The 12,703-nt window shown below is 36.3% G+C and overlaps 1 protein-coding gene across 1 annotated transcript; it reads right to left on the bottom strand.

Moving 5' to 3' along the window:
• Positions 1–432: 432 nt before the first annotated feature.
• Positions 433–12,034, bottom strand: pmp22b (peripheral myelin protein 22b). Its single transcript, XM_077200330.1, has 5 exons — positions 11,759–12,034; positions 10,709–10,803; positions 10,406–10,499; positions 5,669–5,809; positions 433–2,634 (listed from the first exon to the last, which is right to left on the bottom strand). Exons 2-5 carry the CDS (start codon positions 10,784–10,786, stop codon positions 2,474–2,476), a joined length of 474 nt encoding a protein of 157 aa, XP_077056445.1. The 5' UTR covers positions 10,787–10,803; positions 11,759–12,034; the 3' UTR covers positions 433–2,473.
• Positions 12,035–12,703: the final 669 nt, after the last annotated feature.

Here is a 12,703-nt window from a genome sequence, read left to right as displayed (position 1 = left end):
AAATCAATGTCAAGCATAGCATGTATTAACTGCCATGCTGCTTAAAAGGGAATTAAATTAATGGATTGCAGTCTTCATTTTTTGACACATATGAGCATGCACTATTTAAACTGCACCACAATGTGGCACTATTTTCTGACTTTTCTTTTTTTAACATCAGTGGTTCTCAGCTGGTTGCCCAGAATTTACAAGATCACAATGCCATGAAATATGCTTAACTATTAATTTGATATACATAGGCTGAAAGGCACACACACACACACACACACACACACACACACACACATTATATATATATATATATATATATATATATATATATATATATATATATATATATATACTTCATACGTCACAACCCACCACTGCTTCTCATACAAATGCAAACTTTTAATTTGCATTTTTGCAGGGATTAAGTAAAAAGGGAGACAGTTTTCTTTTCAAGCAGTATTTATTTTTAATAGCTTTTAATAAACACACAAACACAAGCTTTGATAAGAGAGGCGAGTCAGAGGCACAGAGTTGGGTTTTTGTGAATGAACAGTCTTCATCAGAGCTCACACTCCTTCAGACAACTTACAGTACAGGTGTTTTCAGAAATGAAATTAAATACAAATGATATTACACTCTTTAGCCAGATCAAATTAATTCAACACTAATCAGTTTTATTTTTTTTATTTTCAGGTTTTAGTCTTACAATGTCAAGTAACAATTGCAGTCTAAAATATGTTAATGTTGGGAAATGAGCACATGCAACATTTTTCTAGTGCTGGTCCCATATCAGAACAGACCACATATTGATTATATATTGATATTTTTAAGAGGATTATCAATCACTGTATACAGAAATCCCTTTACACACAAGTTGTATTGCTGCTAAAATAAATTATTCTTCTGCAGCATAAAGTTTGTTTGTTCAGTCACAGGAAAAAAAAGCAGAATGGGATTTAGTTAGACATTCATCAGATAAACAATATTCACTACAACCATGAAAACAGGCAACATGTTCCGTTCATCATAACATAACATTTATTGTTTTTGGCGTTGCAGGAGAAGTAATCTAATACATGGTCCTCAGAATAGGGCCTTTAATTGTAAGTAATGAGTTGTTAAATACAGTCACATGCTATTACAGTACGTTGAGAATTACTGTGAGTAGAAACAAAGCATCTCAAGATGGTAGACAATGCAGCTTGTTATATTTCACATATTGAAAAATGTTTCCAACACATGCAGGTGTTACGATATGTCCACCATCATGTTATCAGTGGTCAGTTCATAACGGATTTTTACCAAACAAAACTGCCACTTAGATGCTTTTAAATGCTTTTCCGGATACATTGCGTAATATACAAGAGGACTGTGAGCTGTCATTCTGATGCTTGGATTATTTAGTGTTCCTTCATTTTATTTCATATTTTTATGCTCATCTGATTTGAATATGAAAGGTTTTTGCCTCAACTGTTTAATCATGTATGCCACGAACAGATAACATGTGATCAAACCCATCAAACGGTATACATCTGAATTGTATTTAGATTTGAATGTAACATATAAGCAACGTTTATTAAACTGTTTAAATTAATTACTGCCTTTCTCAAATCCTGCTGCTAATACTGCTCTTAAAAGTAACTAAATCCAACTAAAATCAATAGTTCCTAGTCTCTGTTTTTACTACAGTTCCTCCATCACAATCTCCCAAAACTAAACTAATAACCCAGTGTTACTCAGAACACATTTTCTTTGTTTTATTATAAAATTAACCTTTTTGGTGATTACTGTATATACAGCATTGTGTTATAGGCACAAGCACAATATATTCAATGGCATTTTGATTTTGACTTTCATTCATGTTATGTCCTTCTAAATAAAGGCTAAATGGCTATTAGTTAAAGGAATGGTAAATACATAGCACCATTTTTTTGTTGGAACACAAAGAAAAACTATTTTAAAAAAAGCTTTCAAAACTGCCGATCTAACCATGGTATTTTAGTTACTTCATCTATGAATTCTCAATGCATCTTCATTGAAAACACTTCATTTCACTGTCCCTATAATTAAATACATGCACTTTGGTTAAAATACATCAAAAACCTTATTATAAGTTTTTTTTGGCCGTAAAAGGAAAGAAAAAAAATGACAAAAACACACATTATGGCTAATGATGCACGTTTCTGCGACAAACACGCTCTAGGCACTTATTAGCTAAAAGAGGTACTTTGTCAACAGAGCAAACATAATACTATGTACATATATGTAAAAAGTGTTATAAATAGGTTTTAAACCATAGATACTATATACATCTTCAAATGATGACAGTATTGAATATGTCTTTTCGGGGGGGCAGTGGGGTTGATTTTGACTGACCCCCGGGTGAAGATACTGTGGGATTTCACTTCTCTGTGGATGCAGTGTGATACTTTGGCTTCAAAGCTGTATTTCCAGGTAGCGGCCATGAGAGGGCAGTGCCACCTCACTCTCGCTTTCTCAAGATGACGTAGATTAACCCGCTTATGAATGCCAGAGGGAAGGCTACCCAGGCCAAGATGTAGGAAAAGCCAAAGGACATTGTCACAGGGACCCACATGGTGTTCATTACCGTATAAATGATAGCTCCACACATAACGAAAAGACCTGGGGAGGAAGGAAGACAAGAAAAATGAACTGTCTGGAAATTCAACAAAATGACTGTTACCCTATAAAAATCATATATTTAGGAACTCCAAGGTTGTTTAACATAATTTTCTTTTTGGTCATTACATAATTCTCACACTTCCATTTATGCTATTTCATGCGTTTTATGACTTCACTACAAAGTGTAGAAAATAGCAATAATAAAGAATATTTTCAGTTTTTTTATGTTTTTGAAAGACATTTATTTGATCAAAAATACAGTAATATTGTGAAATATTATTACTAAATAAAATAACTATTTTTTTATACATTTTAAAAAGCAATTTATTCCTGTGATGTAAAAGTGAATTTTCAGCATCATTACTCCAGTCTTCAGTGTCACATGATCCTTCAGAAATCATTATAATTTGCTGATTTGCAGCTCAAGAAACATTTTTGATTATTATCAATGTTGAAAACGGTTGTGCTGCTTAATAATTTTTAGAAACCATGTTTTTTAGGATTCTATTAGGAATAGAAAGTAAAAAAAAAGAACAGCATTTATTAGATTTTTTTTTAAGTATTTCTTTAAAAAAACATGCTAACTCCAAACTTTTCACATTTCCAATAATGTGTATTGTAATCATGGCAACCACTGAGATCCCTCAGTACCTCTGTATTTTTTCCAAGATGTATAATAAAAGTTGTGAAATAATTGCCTAACTGTAATTTGGTGCTGCAAAGATTATGTCCAACACCAAGATAGGCAACTTTCTCATCTGAGCTGGTCAATGTGAAAATGACGGAGATGGCCGTTTAAATCACCGAAGCTGGGAATTACCGTTACTTTTTACAGAAGCAGAGCATTAATTAACGAAAAACACGACTCTTCAGTTTAACTGGTCAAAACAAAAATGAGATGCAAGTAGCTTAACATTTAACATTTGACTTCTTTACTATAGAAATGTTAAACGACTTACGTTAATAATATCCAAGGCTGTTTTTAAGCATATTATGCAATGATCATGTGCATATTGTGAATGCATTTTGGCCTCTGTGTACGGCAGTGAAGGTAATTGAGAATGACGTCTTTGTATATTTGTGTACAACAATTAACAACAAAGAAACTCGCAAAATATTTACTAAGTAACAGTCCTCCAACTAATTTTGGCCTAGTCTTGACTATCAAGTCTGTATGAGAGGGTGAACATGACAAGGCACTTTCAGCACGTTCTTTTAAGTCAGGCACAGACCACCTTCAGAGTGCCAGTCTTGACATTTCATTTTGTGGCAGCGACTGTGTGTCCTGTGCCAGCTCAGTGGGCACCTGTAACTGTCTGGCTTTGTGCTGTTTACACCCTCGGCTCCCTTCTGACATTTAGCTTTCAATTAGTGTCCATCCTTCCTCTCTGATGAGAGTCGCAGATATGAACTTTAAAAGCCCTCGGTTTCAGTACGTACTGAAAGCTCAAGCATTCATCTCGCCTACGGAGCTATTCATTATCCAGGAACAGTAATGATTTCTAATAATATTCCATCTTCATTACATCTCAAACAGCCATTTCTAAGGGGGGCTATCATTTTACATTAGCTGCAGTAAATGACTGTAAAACGCATCTTCCCTCATCTTTTATGCGTATTATTTACCATAAATGAAGAGAAATGCTTTGTTTTGGTGGCCTTGCTTATTTTTAACTCTGCGTGCTGCATTATTTAAATCTCAAGAAATCATAACTAAATTATCTGCAGGAAGTGTGCCTGTAACTGCGGCTGAGAGCATTAAAGGGTTTCCTGTGCTGTCTGTGGCTTAATGAGAGATGACAGGACTCATTAGAGTAGCAAGACTAAGGCCAAAGGTCTTTTCATCTAGCCGAATGAAAGCAGATACACCTCCATAGAAACAGAGGAGATCAGTCGATGTCATATAGATGATCTTTTATTTATAAATGCTAATTGATCTCAGATCACCTGAGCCAACTAGCTCAAAAGCCTATACAGATATTAAAGGGTTTGTTCACCCAAAAATGAAAATTATGTCATTAATGACTCACCCTCAGGTCGTTCCAAGCCCGTAAGACCTCCGTTCATCTTCGGAACACATTTTAAGATATTTTAGATTCAGTCCGAGAGCTTTTTGTCCCTCCATTGAAAATCTATGGATGGTATACTGTCCTTGTCCAGAAAGGCAATAAAGACATCATCAAAGTAGTCCACGTGACATCAGTGGGTTAGTTAGAATTTTTTGAAGCATCGAAAATACATTTTGTTCCAAAAATAACAAAAACTATGACTTTATTCAGCATTGTATTCTCTTCCGGTTCTGTTGTCAATCCGCGTTCACGAGACCAGTGACGCTGCTGACGTAAGACGCTGCTGATGTGTTATCTGGTGCGTCCGTGTATTCGGGTTCAAATAAATATGTCTGGTTAAAAAAAAAATGCAAGTCTTCCCCTGTGTCGAAATCCTTAGACATGTTTGCAAAGATTGTTTTGTTTCCAGCGTGCGTCTCCCTCAGACTGTAAACGAAGGTCGGGCGCACCAGATAACACGTCAGCTCGTCTTACGTCAGCGGACTCATGAAAGCGGATTGACAACAGAACCGGAAGAGAATACAATGCTGAATAAAGTCGTTGTTTTTGTTATTTTTGGAACAAAATGTATTTTCGATGCTTCAAAAAATTCTAACTAACCCACTGATGTCACATGGACTACTTTGATGATGTCCTTATTTCCTTTCTGGACAAGGACAGTATACCATACATAGATTTTCAATGGAGGGACAAAAAGCTCTCGGACTGAATCTAAAATATCTTTAACTGTGTTCCGAAGATGAACGGACGTCTTACGGGCTTGGAACGACATGAGGGTGAGTCATTAATGACATAATTTTCATTTTTGGGTGAACTAACCCTTTAATTCTCCTTTGTTTCTACTGCAGGCACTTTTGGTCCATTAACACTGCATGAGTGTGTCAGCATGCTATGTCAATCTCATTAGCATCTGCAAACAACCAAGTTGATCCATTGCATTGTTCACATGACGTCTCGATACTCACTAGCAAAGATCTGGAATGCTCCGGTGAGGAAGAAGCGTCCACCCTTCTGAAGTGTAAAGAGCTGGCAGAAGAACAGGAAGAGAGACAGGAAGCTGAAGATGATTGACAGGATCATGAGGGCTTGGACTGCCTGGATCCAAACTGAAAAACAGAAAGCATTTCAAAACATTAGTGCGTTTACTTATTCCTGAATCCACTTAGGGCAGATTGAGCTTTGCAGAAATAAAAACATTCGCTCTTGAGGAGGAGATGGTCATTTAAAATGAACACGAATGAGCATTAAGCTGGTCGTTATCTCTTTTCTCATCTGCTATTCTCGATCGATCACAGCAGAGTTGCACTTTTACATTGGCGTGCAACTGGAGATATGTATTATTGATAACAACAGAGGTGAGTCTGCAAAAAAAAACAACACCAAATATCAGTTCATAATGAATAATTCTTGTTGCCAAGATGATACATTTAAGTTTTGATGGTTGTTGAAGAGCATTGGTGATTCCAGGAACCCTTAATGCATTGTGCAAAAACGTAATGAGGTTTCTGTTCCTAAAAGCTCTTAGCAGGTTACCAGCACCTAATATCGATCCTTTCTTGACGTCCCATGCAGGACCAAAACACGGTAGCTTACAAGGAGCTCCATTACCTCTATATTACATTTGATGGCTTTAAAAGCCTCCCGAATGTCATTTTTATCCTGCATTAGAGCCATTCCACCCTTTTATATGTGTGGACAGCAGAAGGTAAATGTTTGCATTACTATTTTCAGAATAGCAGGAAACATTTCTTTCTTTCTTTAAAAAAAAAAACCTTACTGACCTCAATTTTTTTAAAGGTAGTGTAGACTGATTTGCAAGACAAACTCTTTGCACATTAAGTTCTTAGCCTGCTTTGAGACTGGTGTGTGTGAGTTTGAGATTGATGAAGAATGCTGTGGCAGATGTTTTAGTTTAATGTTTAGTGTGTATTCTGGCTTTGGAATGTCCCATTATGTACAAACAATTGTTTCCGTTTTAGAATTGTTAACCTCAATCCTCAAAGTTTTAAAGGGATAGTTCATCTAACATGCAAAATCTGTCAGTATTTACTCACTAGTTTAATTTCAAACCTGCATGACTTCTGCTGAACATGAAGATATTTTGAAGAAAGAAGAAGAAGGTATTGTGCTTTGGATTATTAAAATGCTCTTGACACTAAGAAAAATGGTTGTTTTTAAAAAGAAATCACTAAAAGGTTGTTTGAGGAACCAAAAATGGTTCTTCTATGGCATTACTCCGATTATGTAGGAGATGCGTATAGTTGATCTTTTTCTATCTCAGTCTCTACCTCTTCCGAGCCCAAGCAGTAATAAGTGGAATGCATGGGTTGTCCAGCATGTCTATTTCTTATCCAAGGGTCACTCATGTAGCATCATGTTTCTCTCTCTCTCTCTCTCTCTCTCTCTCTCTCTCTCTCTCTCTCTCTCTCTCTCTCTCTCTCTCTCATGTTCAGCTGTGTCTGCCGGTCCCCTTATAGCCCACTAGAACTGTCAAGCCCCTAAAGCAGATCGGCCTGCTACAGATTAAAACAAAATCAGAGCCAATACTATACTACTAGCCTTGAGAACGACCAAATCCTCTACTAGAGCATAATGCAAAACAAGACTAGGTTCAGACTGCAGTAATATAAAAATAAGCTAATTTTAAGACCTTCATTTTTTTTTTGCTCATATGTGACTCAGATCTGTTTTTTTGTCATGACAGTGTGAATGGCTCAAATTAGAAGAATATCGAAAAATCTGGACTATTCAAGATCATTAAAAAGATCATCGTCTTTTCACTTTTGTTGGTAAGACTACCAGGCATATGAATGCTTCAAAATTCTAGCTATGATCTCATTAACTGCACAATCGTAAAACGTTTTTGAGCTTGTAAATGTCCAATTGTGGAAATGCCATTTGTTTTTAGAACATCTCATCAGAGGCCATACGAGGGGACTATTCTAGTTTGTATCCATAAATAATACAAGGTTCTGCTGCTATCTGTGTGTTTGCATACGGGGGCTATACTGCACCCACACAGTACAATTGATACAATAAATCTCTCAATTATCTCTCAACAATACAGTAAAAATAGAAGCACATCCCCTTATACAGTCCATTTACTCATTGTTACTAAGTGTATCCTCAGTTTATCCAACTTCACATGAAGTAAACATTACAGTTTCCTGAAAAAAAGGTGCAGCTGTACTCATTTTGTGCTTGACAACACCCTATGTATTTCTGACAGCAGTCATGCGGGGTTGTGTATTTCAGGACAGAAGGTATCGTTTTTGGAAAGCGGACGCCTTGTGTTTGCATTTAGAGGGGTACGTATGGTCCTGGGTGTGAAGAATGTGGCTTAACAGATGATAAATATGCACCGGGGAAACATAACACAGGGGTGCGAGTGTGCGCTAATACTAGACTGCCTTAACCCCAGTAGGGTCCATGAAATAGTTCTCTATATCAGGATGATGAATAGGATTTCACGCATGCTTTAGCTGCCAGCGTTGAGTAGCTCCGCCATGCCAGCTGTTCCGCATCACTCTCGGTATAAAATATATCCATTCAGGTAATCTTAGGATGGTTTCGCGCTTGGTTTGTTTGCTTGTTTTGAACTCAGGTTCAATTTAACCCCATTGATTTGTCCCTGACCCTGCAGGGATTGTTTTGCATTACACTTTTAGTACTGAAGTATGTTTGTGTATTATCCTATGTAATAGTAAGAAGAACATTTTCCATTTTGATTCACCACTAACATCTTATACAGTACATACAGAAGGGCAATTGTTTTTGTCTTAATTACTAGAGATGTGAAGAAAAGTAGGTTTGAGTTGATGCCGTAGAAATCAACCGTTTTAGTTTTTTTTTATGTTATCTCATTTTCTTCCCTAATGCAATATACAACTTTTAATATTAAAAATGTTTTTACCATATTTAGATTTTAACATTTTTAGATTAATAAATCCTGTAAAAATATTTTCCATGCTAACTATTCTGTTACCTAATGTTGGCATGTACGTTATCAAACGTGTTACCTAAAACATTTATGAGTATAAATATTACAGTGAGTGACGCACACTACTGTTCAAAAGGTCAGTAAGATTAAAAAAACAAAAACATTTAAATAAGTCTCTTGCGCTCAACACCAATACTACATTTATTTGATCAAAAAAACAATAAAAAAGTAATATTGAGAGATATTAATATAATTTAAAATATTCATTTTCTATTTTTAATATATTTTAGCATTTATTTAATTCCTGTGATGACAGAGCTGAATTTTCAGCATCATTACTCCAGTCTTCAGTGTCACATGATCCTTCAGAAATCATTCTAATATGCTGATTTGCTGCTCAAGAAGCATTTCTTATTATTATCAATGTTGAAAACAATTGTGCTGCTTAACATTTTTTGTAGAAACTGATACATTTTGGAAAGTTAAAAAAGAACAGCATTCATTTGAAATAGAAACTTCCTTTTGTAACAATGTCAAAGTTTTTATTGTCACTCTTGATCAATTCAAAGCATCCTTGCAGTACAGTACATAAGGGTTCACATTTTAGCAGCTATTGTTTGTGTGCAAGTTAAATGTCATCTATTTAAAAGACATTGCTAGTCATGCACCAATAAAACCCCTAAGACCCTCTTTAAAGCCTATAGATGACCGTCAAACAACACTTTAAGAAGTAACTACAAAGTGCAAACTTTTAAATAAAAACTGCATTTTTTCCAGCACCCTAGCAACGGCACGTGAGCGAGCGCATGCAGGAGAGCAGGACAGAAAAGCCCTTCAGTATGTGCCCACCCCGCACCACACCCTAAACAAACAGAACATTATAGGTGCTACGCCAACTGACTGAGAGCTATGAAATAACACAGCAAAGCATTCTGGTCCCACCTCATTTCCAAAGTGCACAGAGAGGCGTTTCTCGCTCGAAAACTATGACATCATCTCACCCTCAGAACAGCCAACAGTGTAACAGTGAACTGATTGGGAATGGTACAGTACTTTTTATGATTTATAAACAAATCTTATATAGCATATTTCATATACATGTTTTATGGCAAGATTAACTCAAAAATGGCAACTTTAGTTTGTATTTTAACTGAAAACTTGGTTAATACTCTCTCTCTTTCAAATTGCCTTCTTTCTTTTATTGTTAATCACCCCGTCGCATTTTGATTCATGGGCGTGACTCAAATCACACCATGTTTGGCCTACGGCTCTCTGATGCTACGCCATCACACGGATCAGTCTACATCTAAGCTGCTTCAAATGCTCTACCTCTGCCCCACCCCAAAGGCTCTCAAACCTCTTTGCAACCCAGCACTCTCCACTCCCAAACAAGGGGCCCGAGCTCAGCACCGGCAACCAGACTATTTATACAGTCGCTTGAGCTGATGTTTAAGAGGAGTCTGTTGTGGGTTGAAACTGCAGCTTGCATTCTCACCCCTAGATGGCAGTACCGAGGTTTGAGGCAGAGTGGGCACACCCACCATAAAGAGTGGTAAACAGGCAAAGGGGCTTTGACAGTAATGCCAGGATCAAGCCCTCTGTGAATAACCTCTTATGTGTAACATACCGACAATGTCTCTTTAACCCTTGACAGAGAAGCAGACCTTTTCCAAGCTTGAAATGAATATTGTTGCACCTTAAATGTTTGGTTTCATCATAGTATACATTCATTCTTAAATATTAAAAATTAGCAGGATCCTACCTCCAGTGTCAGCATTGTCACATTTGTACTCGATATTGAATGTTGTGCAGTTTGTCCAGAGGTCTGCACTGCTGTTGGGGTTAACAACCCATGCCTGTTAGAGGATGCACGAATACTTATTAGCAGGGATTAAACATCCAAAATATTCTCTTACAGCTGCTTTTAGCCTGTGATTGGCAGACTTCCACTTTGATAATTACATCAAATGAATTGCATAATTAATAGCTATTACATCATTTGTAATTTTAATATCAGATAGATAGATATTAATTAAATAAAATAAACTGCAGAATAGATACTTACACTGACTATAGTGGACACGAAGAGCAGAACCAGTCCTGCCACATGCAAGACCACGATTCCCAGTAAGAGGAGCAGCATGATGTTTCCTTATGGTTCTGTAAAAACACCGGAACATTTAATTGATAAAGTACATCAATTACCAGTTAAAAGTTATAATATAGTCCTTTAACATTATTTTTTCTATTAAATTTAAGTTGCTATTATAAATAAATATTTAAAAGTTTTATTAATAAAATATTAATCAATTATATTATTGTATGTGTCATTGGAGTTTGAGTTGATAATATAATATAATATAATATAATATAATATAATATAATATAATATAATATAATATAATATTCAGGCGTTTTTATTATCAAAACCAGTTGGTTTTAACCAGTGCATCAAAAGCTGATTGTTACATGGTATTTCTTGTAAAAATACAATAGTAAATACATTGTATTTTTATTGTCTGATTTATTAAAACTTTCGGTAAGACGTTATCATAAGGTGACGTAGTAACACGTTACTACATGTTCTTACTATTGAAATAGTTAATTAGGCATAATTACAAATAACTAACCCTAAACCAAACCCTAACCGCAACTCCATTGTAAATACATGTAGTTAATTCATACTACATTACTCATTACTACATGCATGTAACGTAGCATGTAACTACGTCAACTTAAAATAAAGTGTAACCAAAATTTCTACAGGCTATTTATGAACTAGATTGTAGCAGATCGACCGACAATTGCAGTTACTCAGAACGCAGTTAGTTTACAATGTAGGCTACAGCATTTTTCACCATCAATTTTGGCGCAAAAGAGTGTCACAACGGATTTGACAAGAGCCAAACAGATTGTTCTTGTGGCTGTAAATAATAAAGTAACCACAGTGTCCCTCTACAAAGTTAGATATCGGCTTATGGATGAGCCAGAGCGCCAAAGTGACTTAATTTATCCTGAAGGCAATAATTAGGCAACTGTCTTCTGATACGCTCCCGTCTTTTTACACTCATAAACAGTCAACGTACTTTTGTACTGCAATATAAATCCAACTTACTGCGAGCAAAGGGAAAGTAAGTCCACAAAAATTGATGAAAACGCCGAAATGCAGTTGCGCCACTCGTTTCAAAAGTACTGCGTATTTCCAAAGTCCAGATCCCTGGGACTAGATTAACATGCTTTATGGAGCAGCAGCTTTAAAGAGTCTCATTATGGAAGTACTACGCCCTTTTTCTGCTTTGCTACGTCAGGGCGCGCCCCTGTAACAGCTCCACAGAATAGCTATCCACAGCACACACTGTGCATAAGAGCGCAGGAAAACCACCAGGCTCTTAGTCATACACACTCACGAGAGCTGTGTTTGGTTCTCATGGATACCAACGTGGATGAAGAAAATAGCCTATAAAGTGGTGCTATAGTTACATATAGCATATATGAACATGACTTTATCACTTTCAACTCTTTTTTGCAGTCATGCCATGCAGTCATAGGTTTAACTATGGTTAAACTAACAAATAATCCTAACATAATCACTGAAGTTTGACTTTGAACTCTATATTGTTTATAAGGCAATAGAGCCGGTGGTAGTAACGAGATAAACTTATCCACTCTCTGTACTATGTTTTCAGAAGTGACTATTCAAATAAACTAACAAAAACAGTTTCAAGGCCTTTTTTCTTGGCTCATTGGGAAGTTGCTGGATGTTCTTTTTCTCCGGTTGTTGCTATAGGAATGAGCGATACAAACTTCTTAAATGGTTACTCTAAGATCTCCCTGATACCGTCTGTGTAAAAATGAGTGCATGCCCATTAGCTGGCCTTTGGGAGGCCTCCAGGAATGTGCAGAATTCCTCTACGAGAGATTCCCCTCCCTTCCCCTCTCTCATCACTCATCAAATAGGAAGTCAATAAAAAGAGGGAGGTCAGAGAGATACCTAAAGAGTGTTGAGTGCTCTTCCTGATCTGAGAGATAGTTCATAGAGTGTTCAGATAATCAGGGAATA

The sequence above is a fragment of the Siphateles boraxobius genome, unplaced genomic scaffold, assembly GCF_051911475.1.
Source record: "Siphateles boraxobius isolate OS27281-9 unplaced genomic scaffold, OSU_SipBor_1 46, whole genome shotgun sequence".
In the NCBI taxonomy this organism is placed as follows: domain Eukaryota; kingdom Metazoa; phylum Chordata; class Actinopteri; order Cypriniformes; family Leuciscidae; genus Siphateles; species Siphateles boraxobius.
Note: the sequence above shows the minus strand (reverse complement) of the source record. Positions and strands in the feature narration are given on the sequence as shown.